Here is a 21763-nt window from a genome sequence, read left to right as displayed (position 1 = left end):
TCCAGGCACTGATTCCTCCTTAACAACATGTCCAAAGTATGTAAGACGCAGCCTTGTCATCCTTGATTCTAAGGAGCATTCTGGTTGTACTTCTTCCAAGACAGATTTGTTTGTTCTTTTGGCAGTCCATGGTATATTCAATATTCTTCGCCAACACCACAATTCAAAGGCGTCAGTTCTTCTTTGATCTTCCTTATTCATTGTCCAGCTTTCACATGCATATGATGCGATTGAAAATACCATAGCTTGGCTCAGGCGCACCTTAGTCTTCAAGGTGACATCTTTGCTTTTCAACACTTTAAAGAGGTCCTTTACAGCAGATTTACCCAATGCAACGCGTCTTTTGATTTCTTGGCTGCTGCTTCCATGGCTGTTGATCGTGGATCCAAGTAAAATGAAATCCTTGACAACTTCAGTCTTTTCTCCGTTTATCATGATGTTGCTCTTTGGTCCAATTGTGAGGGTTTTTGTATTCTTTGTGTTGAGGTGCAATCCATACTGAAGGCTGTGGTCTTTGATCTTCATTAGTAAGTGCTTCAAGTCCTCTTCACTTTCAGCAGGCAAGGTTGTATCATTTGCATAATACAGGTTGTTAATGAGTGTTCCTCCAATCCTGATGCCCCATTCTTCTTCATATAGTCCAGCTTCTTGGGTTGTTTGCTTGGCATACAGATTGAATAGGTATGGTGAAAGGATACAATCCTGGTCCACACCTTCCCTGACTTTAAACCAATCAGTATGCCCTTGTTCTGTCCGAACAACTGTCTCTTGATCTCTGTAAAAGTTCCCCATGAGCACAGTTAAGTGTTCTGGAATTCCCATTCTGATAAAACAGTAGCAATGAGGATTTAGATTCCTTAGAAGTCTAGCATGTAAATTGGTCACTGAAGTTGCATATCAAAAAAATAAAAAGGGTAATGAAAAACTGATGTCTATTTTGAAACTTTGTATCACTACATCCTTGACACCTATTCATACTCCAATATGAAGAACTAAGTACGCATAAAGGAAACTGAATAAAAAGTCAATTCCAGAACTAAGTAGTTAGAACTTCTACAGATTAAAAAAAAAAAACTTCACTTTGAATTGCTCCTTGGAAGTGGTGTTTTACACTAAGTTTTAGAAAAATGGATGCATTTGAAGAAATGTCAGACTGGGATATATTTAATATAAGAGGGGTGTGTGTGTGTGTGTGTGTGTGTGTGTGTGAGGGGAGGAGTGAATTAGGAGACGTGTCAGTTTCGGAGAAGACCCAGGAATACTGCACTGAGGCACCTAGTGCTGGACACAATTGTGAATTAAAGCTTGTTTGTTTAGATCACTTTGAGAAAAGAGATATGAAAAAGGAAGGATGACTGGACCTCGCTCCCTCCAACTTTCTCTTTCTCTCTGTCTCTCTTGGTCTCTCTCTCTCTCGGTCTCGTCTCTCTCGGTCTCCTCCCTCCTTTCCCCCCTCCCTCTCCTACTCAGAGGGTTTCTGTGCTGTTCTCGGCCAGATCAAGCATCCTGTGCAGCACTGAGGCAACTCTCTGCCCTGCTAACGCCAAGACTGGCTCTGTACCAACACCTGGCACCTGAAATGTGCCTAAGTGATACTTCCTGTGGTTCTGTACCCAACACCCAGGCACCTGAAATGTGTGCCAAGACTGATCCTGTACCCAACACCCTGGCACCTGAAATGTGCCTAAATGACACTTCCTGCCAGACAGAGAGTTCATATTTTCCTCTGAAATTGAAATAAGTACTATTTTTTCATTTAAAAGTATTTTTAATCATTAACACTATTTCTTAGATAAAACTTATTTCTTAAATATATGGTAGATTTTTAAGAATCTCGGTGTTTTTCATCCTATATTCAAGAAAAAAAAGATAAGAGTTTAATAAAATTGCTAAGATTGGGCGTAATACCTTAGTTTTTAGGAAATTTGTTATTGATTTACATACTTGGGAACTCTTCTCTATTTTTCAGGTTCTAGAATCTATACCTTTAGCTTGCTGGTGAACTGTGTCCACCATATACAGTTTGTTTTTTAAGGCAAAAGCTCCAGGAGACATTTTACAACTCTTGAGTTAACCTTTAAAAACATTGGCCTTGTGAATAAAGTGTTAACCTAACTATAAAAGGAGTTCGGATTCCACTACTGCCTTTTCCCCACCCAGTTGTTAGGGATATAGTAGGCACCTGATACTTGTTTGTTTAAATTCATTGTGACCTTGTTACAATTTTACATGTTTCAGTTTCCCAAATTGCATGTGGGAAGAATACCCACTGCTTGCTTACCCTTGCAGGGAGTTAATGTCTAATATTTTGAGCTGCTTTAGAAAAATAGGGCTATCATGTGAGAGATGTATGATCATTTTATAAAAAGAAAGCTAGTCTTTCTCAGCATATATTTTTTTTACTCGGGGTGCTGCAAACTTGTGGCCACTTAAGCAAGCCCATGTAATAGATAAGATTTCTGCATGTGATCTTTATTTTATGCATAAAAATATTATCATAAATAGTATACCTTTGCATGAATTCAATTTATTATGAAAAAAGAAACATGGTCTATTGAACAGCTATTCAAACATTTACACTGGCATTCCTTAGAATTTTTTGTGTATTTCAATATCAGTGCTCTATTTAAAATGTATTTTAATGATACAATTTTGTGTTTACTGAGTGAAATTGATCTACCAGGGAACTAATATTAGTGTTTTAATTTTAAGCTTTCTTTCCTAAAGAAAAATATCTATGACTTCATAACTACTGTGACCCTCGTGATACTTTAAAAAAAAAAAAAATGCTGGCAATTCTGTGATGAATTTGAATATAAGCTTCCTAACAAAATACTTTTTTTATTATAAGCTATATTGAAACTATTTCCGTTGGGTATATTCTTCAGCAACTTTTTTTAAATTGGTTGTTCTCGTTAGAGTTCTAGTAAAATGCTGAGGTCGACTGTAGCGTACTTCTAATAAAGTTTACAGAGATTTTGAATATCTGAGAAACTATTGAGTAAACTGTCATCCATGACCACAAATATATAATTTCTAATTGACTTAACTTTTAGACTAACCTTTAAATTTTTTGTAGGTATCTAATATTTGTTTGTGATAGTTCTACCATATCTATGTATCCAGTTTTAGACTCTTAAATGCCCTAGAAAAACCTAAAGCATACTCACATATTTTAATGTCTTTGAAGTTTCTCTGTGGGTGCAAGCAGGGAGAGAGAATATTTGCTGTGGACTCAGAGAAATACATTTTAGCATTTGGTTTTGGGGAAAAATCATTTTATGGTCTACTCAGTATGGATTGACACAGTGGCTGCAACAGTGAGCTCAAGCGTAACAACGATTGTGAGGATGGTGCGGGACCAGGCAGTGTTTCGTTCTGTTGTGCATAGGGTTGCTATGAGTTGGAAATGACTCGAGGGCACCTAACAACAACAGCAGTATGAATTAGGGTTATGCAGGTAAGAGACAATATGCATTCAGATTCTTGAAGAGTTAATCCAGTATAAATTTGAAGAACTTATACGGTTTATTTGAAATTCCTTGTCTCTTTTAGAGATTTAATGCATTTGTTTATTATAGTTTCTAAGGTTTTCCCTTATAGAATGTAGATCAAACAATACCACCCTTTAGAGATCATTCAGTTACATATTATTACTGTATTCTGAGAGAATAATATATTAAGATATAGGAGTACAGAACCTTTTTTTTTTTTTTTTTTGCAAGAGGAGAAAAGGGACTAGTCTATGGAATGGATCTGAAACAATGCAAATAGCCTTGGATTTAAGCAATTTAGGTAATTAAAAGTACTCTGAATCTAATGAGATCTGACGTTTGGTTTTTCTAAAATGAATTAACCACTGCCTTTTTTTTTTCCTCCCCCACTTCCCACAGGAAACCAGTTTCCTCCAATTGCAGCACAGGATCTTCCTTTTGTTTTAAAGGCTGGCTACCTTGAAAAACGCAGAAAAGGTAAACTAGACTAAGATTCTGATGAAAAATCTGAAAACGGTCTTATCCTTAGATAAAGTATGCTTGCAGTATACATGTGGAGCTGATATTCTTTGTAGGTGATAGTGAAGAGTTTTAAAACTGTGGGAAAATCTGAATGACATTATCCGAACCACAATATACAGCTTTTAGCTTTAAATAAATTTTAATAAAACGTTTCTCCAGGTTTTTAGTTGTCAGCTGTGGTTATTTATAAGTGATCCAGGAGCTGTATCCTGCTTCTTATAGGAAAGCTGTTTGCCATGACTGTATTCTCAAGGATGGGATTTCTCACCATTATCCCACCCGGCGGATCAGCAGGTTACCCTGCACCTGACCTGCCATACACCGTGTCTGCCATGGTTCAGATCAAGCCTGGCATATTGTCTGCCATTCTCTATTATTCATTTCAACGTTCCTCTCCATTGGCTGTGATAATTGGGAGTTGACCATATGGTCTCACTCTTTCATCACCAATATATAATGGAAATGAAGTATGGAGGTGGTGCTATGATATAGGAAATGAAAAGCAGAAAGTCTCATTACCATTCTGCCTATCTCTCAGGTAATCCCTTTGGGATTTGCTTTTCTTTGCTTTCTTAGCTGAATTTTTAACGCTAAAAGAGATAATAGAAATTATCTAGGTCAACTCCTCCCCCTCCCTTTCATAACAGATGAGAAAATGAGACCCAGATGAATCAGTTATCTCAAGGCTATGTAGTCAGATGCCTGTTTTGACTGTCCCTGTCAGGAAGGTTTGTTTGTTGTGTCAGTTGATCTTTTAAGTGTGGCAGCCCCACCTCTGCTTTACTTTATTCCTTTCAGCTTTGCTTTTTTTTTGTTGTTGTTGTTGGGTTTTTTTTTTTTTTTAATTTTTCTTGGAAGAGAAGATAGAAATTAGTCGTAGAATTTTAGAGCTAAGAACGTTAGGTTTACTAATGTTTTTTTTTACGTATAAGAAAGTGGCTTTATATTTATATATGTAATGTATATTATTTAAACTGTTTTTTTTCCCCTTTATTGTAGATCACAGCTTTCTGGGATTTGAATGGCAGAAACGGTGGTGTGCTCTCAGTAAAACAGTATTCTATTATTATGGAAGCGATAAAGGTAGTGTTGGTACCTAATCATATCAACTTCTGTTGCATGAATATTTTTTTTTTTCTTTTTTGCCATTTTATCCTTTTTTGGGGGGGATGGTATAGTGGTTAAGTGCTACGGCTGTTAACCAAAATGTCGGCAGTTAGAATCCACCAGGCGCTCCTTGGAAACTTTATGGGGCAGTTCTACTCAGTCTCATAGGGTCGATATGAGTCAGAAATCGACTCGACAGCAACAGAGAGCATACCCTGTAAACTGAAGACAATGAAGAAAGAACAACTGAGAATTTTAAAAATTTTAATCTGAGATTAATTTATAGTTCCATTTCATTCTTTGACAAATGCTCTGAATTTCAGAATGCCTTAAAAAGTTAACACAGTTGTGTTTTATTAAATTAGCAAGAAGAGTAAGATAACTTTCATCTGTGTGGCCTTTCGCCTTAGGAAATATTTATCATCTAGGTTAGAGTTGTGAAGTGTCTGGAAAAGTTAAGACTGGAGGGCTGTGAGAATTTTGAAGGGAGGAGATTTTTTTTCCTTAAGCATTTTTAAGGAGAAAACTAGATAAAAAATTAAATACACTCAATACCTTTCTCACCTCCTTTTACAGATTTAAGTAACAACAGCAAAGATATATATATATAAAGTTTACTGAGTGCTGGGTACTGTTCTCAGCACTTTAGCTATATTAACTTGTCTAACTCAAAACAACCCTATAAGGTAGGTACATATTACTAGCCCCATTTATCTTACTATTAGGAAAAACGAGAACAGAGATATTAAGTAACTTGTTCAAGGTCACAGAGCTAGTAAATGGCAGACCTGGGATTTGAACCTAGGCAATATATTTAGAGTCCGTGTTCTTAACAACTATTGTCGCTTTATTAATAAGATACATTTTTTTACTTTATTTGCTCATTAATAAATCTGTTAGTCATAGTTTACATAATTTTAAATATGTCATTTGGACAAATAAAACCTTAAAATATTGCAATTTAAAGAATATAAGCTTTCTTTTTTTTTTGCACTTTTCTAGGAAAGGCAGGTTGAAAGTTGTATATTATAAAATGAGGGTCATAGAGAAATAGGTAAAGTTCATTTCCAGAAAGGGCATTTTAAGAAGTAAAAAAGACATAAAGAAAAGCCCAATATCATGAGTATAAGCTTTCCTGTGCAATCGTTACTTATTACTGTTGTTTGGAATCTTTCTTTCATTTGACATTATTTGTAGTTTTTAATTTTTTCTCCCTCATTATAAAAATATGCAGATAAGATTATTGTATCTCAGATAAATTTGATATACTTACATAGTACAAGAAGTTGGTCTCACTTTTTAGTTAGTGGAATTAACTAATTAAGAATTAATTTAGTGGCTAGTTTGCATTCTGTCACTAATTTACAATATGCTCAAATGTAATAATGGTATCAATGAAGTAAACAATTAGAAACAGGCAGGATTCTGCCTTCTGCTAAGGGTAAGTATGTGACTTTGTGAGAAAAGTTTAGATTTCAAGTTTGGTTATGATTATATCATAGGTCATAAATGTCTTACTACATTAAAAACATAATTTTGTATAGTGTTTTAAATTTAGATAAAAATCTTACCTTTCCTCTTTTTAATTACCTTTGTGAATCTCTAGGTCACAAGACCAGGAGAGGGAGGATGCATATCTTTGTGACTGGTTCAGTGAAGCTTCTTAGTTCTAGTTTCTTTAAGAATCAATGAACACTGACGTCAGTGTTCCCTCCATTCCTAGTCTAGGTGGTATATAGCAACTATTAGCTCAGAGATCAGCAGAGTTATCCCCAAATGTAAGGAGTTTCTATGTTTATTTCAAAAGCTAATACTAAGTAAAGAAATTCTGGTTAGATTTTTGGAGGTCTTAGTTAAATCCTCATTTTTATTCTTATTTGATGAATTCCTTAGTAATAGCATCTTTTGTAATTTGTATTTTAACTGTTTTATGATCCATGTTACCCCACCCTACCACTTTTTAAAAATTAAATTCTAGCATTCCTTCTTCACGATGATATTTAAAGATCTGGTCCTAATTTCTTAAACTCTTCCTTGTTACTATGAAGCTTCCTGTTCCAGTGAGATTTCAGATCTGCTTTTAGTGGTTATTTTCCCTTTTGGCTGCTTCCTTTGGAATTCTAGGCCAATTCTATTTCTTTATTATTATTTTTTTAATCTAGCTTTAAACAATTTTTCATCGCTTATTTGGCATGATCCTGATTTCTTTCCTTTATATCTTTTTCTTTTCAGAAAAATGTTATGTCACTTAAAATTTTTATTTTCTTTTGTAAAATCAGATAGCTGATTTTGTATAGCCTTGTTCACTGTATATGTGACCCATTTACCCAGACTCTGGAAAGAGCCATTTAGATACATGAGAACTGTAATCCTCCAAATAAAAAAAAAAAATGGATATATATGAATGGACTGTAGAGGCGCAGAAGGAGTTGATACCTTTTACTAGGTTAAACTGTACTTTGTTACTATTTGACAGGTATATAGTTTGCATTTTCTACCTTATTGTGTGTGCCAGAAAACATATTGACCCATCAAGACAGTAATGGCTTAGAAAGAGTACTTCCAGCCTCTAGGGCAAATAATGCACTTACCTTTATACTCATAAATATTGTCTGTGCTTATTATTCATAGCCATTTGGGGCCTTAAGTAACAAATATATACAGTACATATTTTATCACTTTAGGAAATAATATCCATTCTTTTATCTCCTTCCTCTTCCTTTGATTGTCATAAATCTCATTCATCAAACTTCTTAGGTCCTAGATTTTCAGACTTCCATTAAGGACATTCATTTACTCCCTCACTCATTCATTCTTTCTTTTTTAATTCAATAAACATTCATTGGACACTTGGTAGATACTAGGTACTGGGGATCCAAAGCTATTCATGCCTTAGATGTTATCACAGCTGCTCTATGTGAATATCAGTGAGAGGAAGAGAGGATGCCATGGAGTTGTTGTTGAGGAGCAGGTAAACTAATTGAGATTTTGCTGTAATTGTGCAGTCCAGTAAGTGATTTATGTAAAACATCTTTGGAGCACAAAGGAAGGATGACCAACTGCCTAGGAGAGTTAGGGAACACCTCTTAGTAGAGGAAGGCCCACTTTATTGGACCTTAAAGAACGAGTAGGAGTTTGCTGATGAAGAAGGATAGAATGGGCATTCCAGGCAAGGAAGCAGCAGAGATTCTGAGTTGTGAAAGGCCATGCATGGGGTCAAGGTTGTAATCAAGGCTGGAGCATGATGGGGTCAAGGTTGTCATCAAGGCTGGAGCATGGTGGAGTCAAGGTTGTCATCAAGGCTGGAGCGTGGTGGGGTCAAGGTTGTCATCAAGGCTGGAGCATGGTGGGGTCAAGGTTGTAATCAAGGCCGGAGCGTGGAGTGAGTGAGGGGAGGGAGCATGTCATAAAGCTAAAGAAGTGGATTAGGATCAGATTGACAAGAACCTTCCGAGGATAAGAGGCATGATAAGGATTTCATCTTGAATGTGGCTTTAAGTGGAGCGCTGTATGACCAGATTCAGGTATTGGGAAGTACTTGTGATAGTATTGTGGAGGATGGATTGGAATGGATAGAGACTGGGTCAATAGGACCATTTAGAAGGACATTGAACTAGTCTAGGCAAGAAAGGTTAGCACAGGGTTACTAAGAGGCAGAGGGGGGATTTAATGCAGACTTTCCTGGCAACAAAGTCGCAGCTTTCCACAGCTCAATGGTTGTTATCAATCCCTCCAACATACCTGTAAGTGATGGTTCTTTTAGGAAGCTGTTCAAATTGTTTTTTTTCCCGCTTTTTCTGTTTGACCTACATACGAACTTGAATCAGCGTTATAGACCTTATCTCCCCCTCTCCTTTTTTGGTAGGAGAGTTAGCTTTTATAGTAGCTCTTTTTCTTCTACTTACAGGCTTGTATGCTTTCCTCTCCCTCCCCCTAGATACTCTAATTAAAGAATATTCCAGTGCCATCCAGTATGTGGCAGCTAAAAATAGCTGTCTCTAGTTGGTCCTACCAAGACATTCTAAATGTATATCAGAGGTTATGCATTACATCACGTGGTTGTAATTTTTTTGTTGTAATATCTTTCCAATTATAAAATGTAAGTCAGTAGAAAATTGGGCTTAATACAGATAATTTAATATAACAGAACTTTCAGGACTTGACAGGGAAATAAAATTTCTCATTCAAATTGACCTCTCTGTTCTCTCGCTTCCCTCTAAACTTCATTATTAGTAGAGGGGAAAAGGACATATTTGTTCAGTTTGGATGAAAATTATAAAGTGTGTTTCAATGTTTAAATAGCATCATGGTTCTCTTTTATTATTTAATATTGTAAAAGTAACAGTATTTGTATAATTAGAATTTCTATTGTTTTATATATTTAGTAATAGCCTTTCTCTTGATTCATTTGATAAAGGCAAATTCCTGGCTTAAGGCATCTGTATTTTATAATTTATCATGATTATATATATATGCAGGCATTTATGTATATGTGTATATATAATAAGAAAATATATAAATGATCTTTAATATTTAAAAAATTTATATTGCAATTTTGTTTTCATCTAATATATGGAGGATAATATCTACATTCTTAAGAAATAATTCTAATTTTATCAAAAATTATTGGAATTTTAACGGACTTTTTAGTCTTTGATATGCAGATGTTAACTTTAAAGTTTATCAGAATATATGTTAAATAAAAAATATGCCTTTATAGTTAAGAGACCCTGTAACAATATGGAAAAGTTAAAAAGAATAGCTGCTATTTAGAAAGATTTCATCAATGTGCAGAAATATTCAGGTACAAACTAAGTCTTACTGAGCCTGATGACCAGTAATTGTGTTGGCTTGTAATAAGGCAGAGGACAGTTTGATTTAAAATATATCTATATTTATTTATAGCTATATCTTTCTTGCTATCTATAGATCGAAGGTAGATGAATTGTAAATCAACCTGGGGCTTGCTATATCTATGTATACAGCTATAGCAACATCTATACCAGTAGATATTCTTTGAACACCTATATGTCAGGTATTATTAATGCAAAAGAGTATGTAATACTTTGGCTCGGAGGAGTGGGCACTGAGTACCCATAAAACGGTATGGCAGGCACTGGATCACTGAAACAGTGGGCAAGTGAGGGCTGGTGAGCTGGAAAGGGATGGGGTCAAGTTGTGAAGGGTTTACATGCCATAGTCAGGAGTTTGGTCTTTCCCATCTAAGAAATGGTTAATGTTTCTAAGCATTGAAGTTAAGGAGATGACATGACAAATTCACACTGAGCGTTGGAAAGATCATGTTGACAGCTGTCAAGTGATGGGTTGGAGGAAGTGAGACTGGAGGCAAGACTTCTGAGGTCTGAGGCTGAGAGTTGCTGAGAGTCCAATGAGCAAAGGCAGAGGTTGCTTACTGCCTCAGGCACGTAAGGAGCTGCAGGTTATCTTTGATGTTTTCAGCCATTCGTGTTGCATGAGTTACAGTGGCATCATTTATTCACTAATTATTGTAGGAGCTCGCCTACATTATTAATATAATATTTTGAGAGGACAATATGCACAAAATATTAAAATATGCTGTATGTAATGCTTCTCTTAACAATCAGTATATGTTATCACAGTCTAAAAGACCATAACATAATTAGTACCTGAAGTCCCATTTTAAAGGAAAACAGTAGGTTTAGCTTCAAATTGGAAATGAAGGATTTAAATCTCCAGTGTACAAAAATACTTGTAATTTATTTATTCTCCGTTCACGGATATCTAACACTACCTTGGCTTTTTTCTTTTTTATTAAATCACATTTATGCCTAAAGTTGAAAAGGTGTGATAAAAGCACTTGATTTTTATGCTTGCAATATGCAGTTATTCTAAAGAAAAATAGGTTTTGGAAATAACCTAAAATTTTCCTGCCACCAGAACATATTAGCCAAACTTTTAATTTTAATTACTTTCTAGCCTACTATTTTCACTTAAAATAGTAATAATTTGATATTTCCTTGCACCATAACTTACAACACCATGAATGTATTTCAAGTGACTGAATTAGTGTTGGTATATGTATTTCTGTGAGCTGTATAAACAAAAGGAGAATGTTCATGTATCTTTGAGGAGATAGAACAACTTATTAATCAGTGTGGTAGACTTCAGTGGAGTGGTTTAGTACTGAGGGACATGCTTTCTTCTTCCCTATTCTTAGGCACTAACAATTATAGAATTACATGTTATTTGATAAGATAAATAACATGTAATTTATTATATGTTATTTATATGTTATACTTAAATATAAGTAGCAGATATCAGACATTGCTAAATATATTGCATATCTTTCTGTTTGCTAGCCATTTGTACCAAGTCAGCATTCTTGGTACAAACTACAGATACCAACCTTGTTTAACGGTGCCGTAAAGGAATTTGTTGGACAGACAGAATTGGTGGGAAGGCTAGACAGTGATGCTCAGAAAACAGGCAAGAACTAAGGGAGGTAAGGTGGCTAGAACTTCAGCCCAGTTCATGCCCCTAGGAAGAATCTGACTAGGACTCACTGCTTGCTCTGCCAACACAGGGCAAGTGACGTTGCCACTGTGCATTGCCACTAGTTGATGAATGCCACTGGAATGGATTCTGAACTCTCCCCTGATTCTTTTTTTACCTACTTCAGGTTCAGGTCCTAGGATGCAGCGTCTGCTTGACTGAGCTAGAGCAGGGAAAATATGCCTTCCTGCAGCTTCTGTAGTGGGAAGCTAGGCTCTGCCCCTGACAACTTTGGGATAACCTTCAAATAAGATGCTTAGATGCTGGGGAGCCCCAAATGACAGAGCCTACAATTTATAAGGATACTAACCAACTTGGATTTATTTAGTTGCTATATTTAGGCTATATTTAAAATGGCAGGAGAGTGGTTGATGTTTTAATCATATTTTCTGAGAGCCAGTGAAGAAGAGAAAAGACAAATATATAAGGAAAATAGAAGGACTGATTGGATTTTGGGTAGATGGTAGTGGAGGCAGATGGTAAAAGAGAGGAAGAAATCAAGAATGGTGCTCAGTTTTCTGGCTTGGGGACTTGAGTTAATGGTGGTGCATTTATTAAGACTGGGGACACAAGAAGAAAGAGCACAGGTGTTGGTGGGGGAGGGGCATGGGATAAGATGATCTCCTCTGTGGTTATGTTATATTTGATAAAGTGGTTAAGAGCTCTGCTGATAACCAAAAGGTCAGCAGTTCGAATTCACCAGCCGCTTCTTAGAAACCCTACGGGGCAGTTCTACTCTGCTATAGGGTCACTATGAATCGGAATTGACTCAATGGCAACAGGGTTTTATAGGGCATTCAAGAGAGAAAACATGTATGAAGATTCAGATTTACGATTCTGAAGCTTGGGAGAGAGAGAAAAAAAACAGGTGAGCCATGTGTGTCAGAGAATTGTGCTCTACAGGGTTTTCAATGGCTGAATTTTTCAGAAGCAGATCACCAGGCCTTCCTTCTGAGGTGTCTGTGGGTAGACTTAGACCTCCAGGCTAGGTCGCACTAGCACTAGTTAGTAGCCTAGTGTGTTAACCATTTGCACCATCCAGGGAATCCAGGAGACAGCGAGACCTGGACTAAAAATAAAAAATTATAAGTTATAAGCATATTGAAAGGACATCAATCCTTAGAATTAGATGTGATTGCCCAGGGAAAGCTGTAAAGTGAGGGAAGAGCAGAATTTAGAACATAACCGTCACGATTATTTAAGGCATAGGCAAAGGCCCATAAAGGAGGCTGAGAAAGTTTGGCCCAAGTTGTAGGAGAAAATGTAAGAGAACGTTTATCTTCTCTACTGAGACTTCTTAAATTCCATGTTCAAGGACAGCAATTTACAAATGTTAGTATGTGTGAAAGTCACCTGGGGTGCTTGTTAAAAATTTGATTTCCTGGGTTTACCCCCAGAGACTGTGATACATTTCTGCCTTTTTAATAGGCGTCCGAAATGATTCTAACATATATTTTTGAAATATACTTTGAGAAAGTAAGAAACAGAATGAAGTGGTCAAAAAAGCAAGGCTTTGCACTCAGACTTACATTAAAAAAAAGAAAAACCCGTTGCCGTCAAGTCGGTTCCGACTCATAGCGACCCTATAGGACAGAGTAGAACTGCCTCCATAGAGTTTCCAAGGAGCGCCTGGTGGATTTGAACTGCCGACCTTTTTGGTTATCAGCCATAGCACTTAACCACTATGCCACCGATTAGGGTCCTGGATTTTACTGCGAACTGGTTGAACATCAGTGGTGGGAATATAAAGTATACCTTCTGTCAGAATTATTACAAGGAATACATGAGGAATACTATATTAGGTTCCCAGCATATAGAAGAAGCTCAGTAATGAGTTGTCTTTTTCACAGCTTAAAAACCCCAGAACACAGCTTTAAATTCAAAAGCCAGTGGAAAGTTGAAGGAAATAGACGTGATTAACCTCATACATTTTGTTTTGTAGGAGATCAGGGCCGACTGCTTTCTACCATGAACCTGCTGAATTAGAATTGTGTAAAATTAAGTTACCGATTTAATAGATTTCATTACCTAGTTTCTCCTGGCAGCTGTCAGTTCTATAAACATTGAATTTGAACAGCATGATATGGGTAAGGTTAAAGTGTGAAATAGAAGCCATGGGAAATTTAATAGACAAACACCTCAAAAATCCTGAGAGCATCAGTGTATTATATACATGTATAGTAATATTATTATATATAACAATAAAATACATAATTTTATTGTTATATATAATATAATAATGAAAACTAATACTCAAAACATACTACTAGATCATTAAGAAAATGTTAAATTATGTTTAAAAGACATTGTTCGAGAAGTCAGGGAAGTATTTTTTTAGGAAGATTTCCATCATATTGATTAACATTTTTTAAAGTTTTGGCACTTAAAGCAATAAGCTGCTATTGGGAAGTTCACTTATTTAAAATACTTTGTTTTTCACCGTTCTGGCTAAATGAACCTATATGACTTTATTTTCCATTTGACTGGCACGTCTTTAACAACCGGTCTCATGTCAATAGGTGTCCCTGAAACTATCCCAGAAAAAGCACTGTGGAATTAGCCTGTATGAACTTAAATATTATGGATTGCCATATAATGCTAAAGTTTTCTCTGTCTGAAAGAGAAGCTGATGTGAAGGGAGAAGAGCAAGGTCTCATCGTAGCCATGTTTGCCTCTTTCATGTCTTGAACTTTCTATTCTATATTGGTTAGTTGGAAATATAGCTACTTTATGGTTATGGATTTGCAAAAGATATTGGAAAGAGTTATAAATTACCGACCATTCTTTTCAAGCCTTGAATATTGCAGAAAAGTCTGCGACTAACCTTTCTGGTCCCACACCTTCAATCCCCACTTGGATGTTTATATGATTATTTATCCCCAAATAGTAAACAGTAAGCTGAATAGGTCTAGGTATTGGCTTATGTATTATTTATTTTACTTGATTAAGCAGTGACACGTATTGTTCTGCATACTTAGGTCTTTCTTTGCAGAGTGAAGTTTTCTTTTGTTACGTCTTTAATTTTGGTAGTTTGTTTTGTTACCCTTTTTATGTTGTAACTTTGTCAGTTCTCCATTGTTGTTGTTGAGTGCCCTGGAGTAGTTCTGACTCATAGTGACCCCATGTGACAGAGTAGAACTGACCCAGAGGGTTTCCTAGGCTGTAATCTTTACAGGAGCAGATCACCAGGTCTTTTCTCCTGAGAAGTAGCTGGTGGATTAGAACTGCCGACCTTTTACTTGGTAGCTGAGCTCTTAACTGCTGCACCACCAGGGCTTTTCCATATCTATCATATTTTCTTTTGTCTTCTTCCCCCTTATACCTTTTCCCCCACCTACCAAGGAAATTTTTCAAGGTATATCACTCTGATTTTCAGTGATCCTACTTTTTATTACTTCTAATATATAATTCGTTTTGCTGCCGCATTTTGCATTTCCTTATGTAGTGTTTTTTTCCTTATTTCATCAGATCCACTTTAATTTCTTCTTGTCTCAGTCATTTCTCTTGTTTCATATTATATTATTTCATCTTTCGTAGTCTGTGTGTTTTGACTTTTATAAAAGATGGAGAGCATCTGAGAGAAATGCTAGTACCGCCTGAAATACACACACACACACACACACCATTGTGTGTATTTACTTTGAAGATGTTATCCATCAAGTTAACATAGATCTTACTGGAGTAGGATGGGTTCTAATCCTATATGACTGGTGTCCTTATAAAAAAGGAGAAGATACACAGAGAAACAGATAAAGGAAGGACACCATGCAGTGCTGCAGTGTGTGTGTGTGTGTGTACTCCAGTGGAAAGGTGGGAATGGTCTAGTAAGGTACTAGCTATTGTCTCAGTGTGCCTATAATACTGCTTTTCCTGTTTAAATAACTCAGTACAAATTTGTCGAATGAGTGAATGAGTGAGTCCTCTTGAGATTTTTAGAAGAATCAGCCACTCTTAACTGTTTCCTATTACTTTAGTACTTTTTTTCGATATTATTTTTCTAGTTCAGTGCTTTGCAAAATATGTCTTGGGAGTTCCAGTTTCATAAAATGTTCTGTGAAAAAAGGGTCCTGTGGACAAGTAATTGTGGGAAATACTGTATACTAAATCCTTCTCTTAGAAGGACACTATTATATAAGTATTAAGGGCCTCCAAAATGTTTGGATTCACAAAAGCTGTTTCAGGATCCACTGCTGTCGAGTCGATTCTGACTCATAACGACCCAAAGGACAGAGTAGAACTGCCCCATAGAGTTTCCGAGGAGTGCCTGGCGGATTTGAACTGCTGACCTCTTGGTTAGCAGCCATGGCACTTAACCACTGCACCACCAGGGTTTCCTGTTTAACTATGTTTAATTCAGCATTACCCAAACTTAGGTGATCACAGAATCTGTTGGTACTCCACAAAACACACATTGAGAACGCTTCTTTCTGAACCTCTTATAGTTCTTTGTAGACTTTTTGCACAACGTAAACTTCAAAATTTTGGATTTGAGTTGTTTTTCAACCATCCAAAGAGATATAAATTATGACTAAAATATGTGTACTGGTAAATTGTTCACGTTTAAGTCAGGCATTTCTAACTCCAGTTTTTCTCATTTGGTATTTTGAATGAGATAAAATCTCCATGACTTTTTAAAAATGTATGTTCCTTCAGGCATTAAATTAGTGTATTTGAGAAAAGGAGATACATTTTTACTGGGGCACTGAGCATAACCCTTCACCCCATGATGTGGAAACATCTCTATATTTCCGCTGAACTAGTAATGGAGACAGCTTATCTTTATTCATGGTTTTAATATTGTGTGTTAATCTAGGAAGTAAACCTACAACTATTAAAAATGAGGTAACTGGGTAAAGTAGGAAAGCGGACTAATTTTATTTTCAGTCTCAGAGTATTAAATCCTTCGTTGTATTCTGTCTTTATTTGTCTTTAAGATAATAACCTTACTAGAGCACATCATATTTTCTTTTGATGATTTACCATTTGGGATTCAAATGTACCTTACTCGTTCACCCGTTCGCTAACTGGTTAAGGAACCTCATTTTTTTTTTTTTTGACAACTAATGTTTCCACACTTGTTTTACCATTCCTCTCCCTCCGAAGTGTTTGATTTCTCCTCACATCTTTTTGTAACTAGTATTTTCATTTTGCTTTGTTTTTTCAATTTAGAGTTAGACTTATATAAATTTTGCAGATTTTCTTTTAGAGTTTTATTTTAGGGTGTGAGTGAGAAGGGGTATTGGTAAATAAAGCTCAGCAAGTTTTCAGCTGACCAGGTTTTCCCACTGCTGTGCCGAATCTGAAAGAGACACTGATTTGTTATGGGCTTGTCTAGGAAGTTTTAAGTTCTAGTGCTTGGATTTTCCCTAGGTAAGAGTGTCATATTTTCACGTTTCTTTCTGAGCAAGACCTCTCCTTCTGGTTCCCTAAATATCTGTTTTTTTTTTTTTTTTTTATACAATGTCTCAAATACTTCTAACATTTTAAAATTAAAAGCAATATTCAGAGACTTTTTAAAGCATTGTATTGCTAACACAAATATGACCAAAAAAAAAGAACTCTTCCCAAGAATTCACAAAGAAAATCTAAATAAAAAACAATTGACTGAGCGTTTGTATTCACTCTAGTAAATGAAATTCTAACTTTGGTTTTATCTTCAATAGACAAACAGCAGAAAGGTGAATTTGCGATAGATGGCTACCACGTCAGAATGAATAACACCCTTAGGAAGGATGGAAAGAAAGATTGCTGTTTTGAAATCTCTGCTCCTGATAAACGTGTCTATCAGGTTGGAGTTTTTATGTTGCCTTGAAATTAAGTTGATAAAATGTTCTGATTTCATTTATAGAGACATTAACATTTTGTTAAAACAATTCTTCCTGACAAGTTAATAGTAATAAAAAATACTGATTTTATACACTGAGCACTCATACAAGAGGAAATACATTTTTAGAATGTTTCAGATTAGTCCATGTGATATCTTTTTGAAAAAGAACCAGTGAATATGTCATTTTATCAATTACTCCAAATGTTGCATGTTATATCTATTTTAATAGAACTGTATGATTTCCTGAAAGAATTACACAGTAGAAAGAGTAAAATTATCAAAAGAAGAATATCAGAGTGTTAATGCATATTGTATTGCTTAGGGGTGTGGGTGAAAATGAGGCTTAAGCATGGATGGCTTCTGCAGTTCGAGAGCTATCAGCTAGGCATCAATACGGAATGTATGTTTAATAAGTTTTAAATATCTGAGATTGCAGTTGAAAGCCAGTTAATTAAGTTGTCAGGTAGTGTGCTGGAATCTGACAAGAATGTTTTTAAGAAAACTGTACCAAGCAGTCTAAAGAAATTCATGGGTGTCTTCTAATTGTCAAGGGCAAATTTTGTTCATCAGTTCTGTTTTTGACATTGATGAAGAGAAGCAGTTTTTTTTCCTGAACAGCTGCCAGCTGTTCATCAGAGTTTCAAATCCATCATCCTCTGCTTCAGTTACGTAAATTTGTCAAAATTAACTGTACATTATAAGAAGCATCCTTGCAAGAAAAGTACCACTAGACACGAAAAGAATTACTAATGGTCTTAAAGAAATGATAAGAATGCTGCATGCCTTCCATTTCTACTGTAGTGATTTTTGTTGTGTTATTGTTTGTTTGTTACTAGTTTACAGCAGCTTCTCCCAAAGATGCCGAGGAATGGGTACAGCAGCTGAAATTTGTATTACAAGGTAAGAGCGACCAATTAAACAAGTTATGATAGTCTTTAAATTCTGAATAACTGAGTGATTTGGGTTTTCATATACAGAAACATTGACTTCTGTGAGAATGGTCAAGGAAACATTCACTTGAAATTTATAAAAGCATCTCTTATATGTACCAGTTGGCAACTTCTGAAATTCAGATTTCAATCAATTTTAAAAATGTCTTAAACTAAGGATTTAACGTAGTAACAATAACATTACTTTGTAGGGCTTCATTAATTTAGAAAATCATATGGTTTTAGAAATCTTTTTTTCATTCTCTTAAAATATACTCTCTGAAACACATTTTGTAGATATGGAATCTGATATTATTCCTGAAGATGATGACGAAAGAGGAGAATTATATGATGATGTTGATCACCCTCTACCACCAATGAGCAGTCCACAAAAAGGCAGCCAGCCAATCGATGATGAAATTTATGAAGAGCTTCCAGGTATTTATTTTCTGGTGATTAAGAATTTTAGGTTTTTTTTTTTATGTCATATGTCATCAAGTTGGACTTGAGTAGAAAATGGTGAACTATTAAGAACGAGGACAAAGAAAATCTTCAAAACTCTGTTTTACAAAAAGGGTTCTGCTTGAGGTATTTCATGTGAGTGGATGTGCATTTATGAAAAGTGAATGAAATGTTAAAAACATGGAGATATTATCCTTGTCTCTTGAGACTTTTGGCTCATTAGCATTGTTTATGCTACATAATTTTTTAATTAAAAAATTGACTTGCCTTACAGTTTTTTCCACCAACTCACACATCATTTTTTATTTGTATATCTTGAAACTCCATTAACCAGAAGTTCTCTGCACTCCCCATGTGTCATCAACTTCTGCCTCATGTATTCTGTCTTACTGCAATGTGTTGCATTGTCTTAGAGAAATGCAGAACTATAGACAAAGGCCTTTCGATGCTTGAAGTTTTCTTATCTGAGGTTTTAGCAGCAATCTGAAATCATAAGGTTTTTTATTTAAATTGTCAGGCATGGTGCAGTGCTTACATGCCTCAGTATCTGTGGTATGAAATACAATGAATTATCTCTCAGCCACTTGATTTGTCATTTTAAGTGTCAACCTAAAACATGAGAAGATAGGCACCTGAAATTTAGGGTGTATATGAAATAGGACACTTAGAATATAAAAAGATACAGGGAATTAATGCATTACTTGAAATGAGGCTTTTTCTGGCTATTAAAAAAAATCAGTAGTTTGAGAAGAAAAAGGGATTATAAGCAGTATAAGTGAGATTTACCTAACATATCATGTAGAGAGGTTATTTTTCTCTGAATAGAACAATTTAGTGACATAATACAAACCTTTAAAGTTGATTTCAAAATTACTTAAAATGTTTCAAGTTAATGTACAAATGTCACTTTCAAAGGAGTCAGCAGAGCATTGAAACTGTCAGAAAGTTCCAATTCTGGCTGTACAGTTTCCTAGGTCAGTAAGCTTAAAAGTCAATTTCTTCATCTATAAAATGAGGATAACACTGAGGAGTAAATGAGATAATGTACTTAAAGCTCTCAGCACAGTAGTTGAATTATAGCAGGCACTAAATAAATTGTAATGTCATCATCATCGTTTTCATCATTCTATCTAGTAAATTCTTGCAAGGGTTTATATGAAGGTACAGAAATGATTTTCTGACCAAGTAAGAATTAATTGGCAGAAATCCTGGTGGTGTAGTGGTTAAGTGCTACAGCTACTAACCAAAGGTTGGCAGTTCAAATCCACCAGGAGCTCCCTGGAAACTCTATAGGGCAGTTCTACTCTGTCCGGTAGGGTTGCTATGAGTCAGAATAGACTCGATGGCAATGGGGTTAGGTTTTTTTTTTTTTTTTTTTTTAAGAATTAGTGATGGTAACACTATTGTGGATTCAAGATATTAAAGAATTACTCAGATTATCTATCTACATGTTGTCTTTTACTATCCTAGAAGAAGATGATTAGTATAGAAGTATAATTTTGTGGGGGAGTGATAATCTGTATGTTTCTATTATTTTTAGTGGAGCTAGCTTGCTTTTTTGATCTTTATTAGCTTTTTCCTTTCTGGTTTATCCTAAGGAAGTGGCATCTGCTATAGCATTGGTTATCCCCAAGTAGGCAAGAATATTCTCTGGCTACTAGTTTTCAGTCACGCCATATCATTATTAATATAATCATTTTGGTCTTTGACATGTTCAGGATAACTTGCGAGAATGTATACTAATGTAAAATAGAAGAGTATAGTGCCTTTAAACGTGATATTACTGTCATACACGTTTCATTCCTTTAAAACTGTGCAATGAGTATTATATTACAATTGTTGAATTTACTATTAATTAAATTCTGTTCCTTCAACTTGACCATCCTCTCCCTGTAACCCCCTCCCCACCACCCAAAAGAAAAAAATTCATCAGGAAAGCTCAAATAATCATAATCATGTCCATAATAAAGACTCAAAGAAGATTCTTGTAACTAGCCTGAAATCTTGAAAATATGAAACCTCTTTTATTTTCTGTCACCACAGATGCTCTTCTTCATCATTTTTTTTTTTTGGCCAGGGGCCAAATAACTGGTTGCTCTTTAAGTAGTCTTCTTCTTGTAATACTGGGAGAAATTGAAACTGCTCTGGGATTCTTTTGCCCCTGCCTGGGATCCCCAGTTGCTGTACAAAGTGACTGAGCTTGATAGAGCCTGCAACTATGCCCCTGGGAAGGAAGATGTTGTAAGCAGCTGTGGAATGTCTAGTTCTCCTTTCTTCCCCTGTGTAACTGAGAGCCACTTCAACATCTGCACCGTTCAGCAAGTTTTTCGAGTTTGAGCCAGCAGCTAGAGAGAAGATTTTTCTTAGTGAAGGCCCTAAAGTTGTTTCTTCAGAGTTAAAGGTTTTATTTGATTAAATAGCTAAAACTAGAAATGTCACTTTTTTAATTAAAAAAATTACATCTCTTTCAGGATTTCACTTTTGTGAAATATGAATCTTATTTTGGGGGGAGGGGTGAGAAGAGTGGAAAAGTATCAAGCACATTTTACAGACTGTCGGTATTTTTCCAGTTTGTACAAAAAACTGTGTATCGTTGAAGCCTGACTGGCTAAATTCTCAGAATTAATACTACTGTTTCAGTTCAATTTTCTGTCGATTACATGTAGCTGAAAACTAATCCTCTTAGTTGAAAGATGAGGCATACAAATGTGTTTGAAGAAAAATCTAAGGGTTCAGCATGCTACTTTAAATCACAAAGCTCTTTTTAAACTGAGAAGGTAAAGCTCTTACTCTAATAAGTGTATTTTGTTATTGAAATGTAAAATAAACCTTCAGTGTTTAAATCTCAAGAGAAGAAGAAGAAAACGTTTAAAAAATTGTATTGCAGA

The 21763-nt window shown here is 35.5% G+C and overlaps 1 protein-coding gene across 1 annotated transcript in view; it reads left to right on the top strand.

Moving 5' to 3' along the window:
* SKAP2 (src kinase associated phosphoprotein 2) overlaps positions 1–21763 on the top strand; it is a 180566-nt gene that overhangs the window by 100559 nt on the left and 58244 nt on the right. Inside the window, exons 5-9 of the mRNA XM_049894443.1 lie at positions 3894–3971; positions 5016–5099; positions 17321–17445; positions 18321–18384; positions 18711–18851. Of these exons, the coding sequence (XP_049750400.1) occupies positions 3894–3971; positions 5016–5099; positions 17321–17445; positions 18321–18384; positions 18711–18851 (492 nt within the window). The remainder of the gene's footprint in view (positions 1–3893; positions 3972–5015; positions 5100–17320; positions 17446–18320; positions 18385–18710; positions 18852–21763) is intronic.

This window comes from Elephas maximus, chromosome 8, assembly GCF_024166365.1.
Source record: "Elephas maximus indicus isolate mEleMax1 chromosome 8, mEleMax1 primary haplotype, whole genome shotgun sequence".
Lineage (NCBI taxonomy): Eukaryota > Metazoa > Chordata > Mammalia > Proboscidea > Elephantidae > Elephas > Elephas maximus.
Note: the sequence above shows the minus strand (reverse complement) of the source record. Positions and strands in the feature narration are given on the sequence as shown.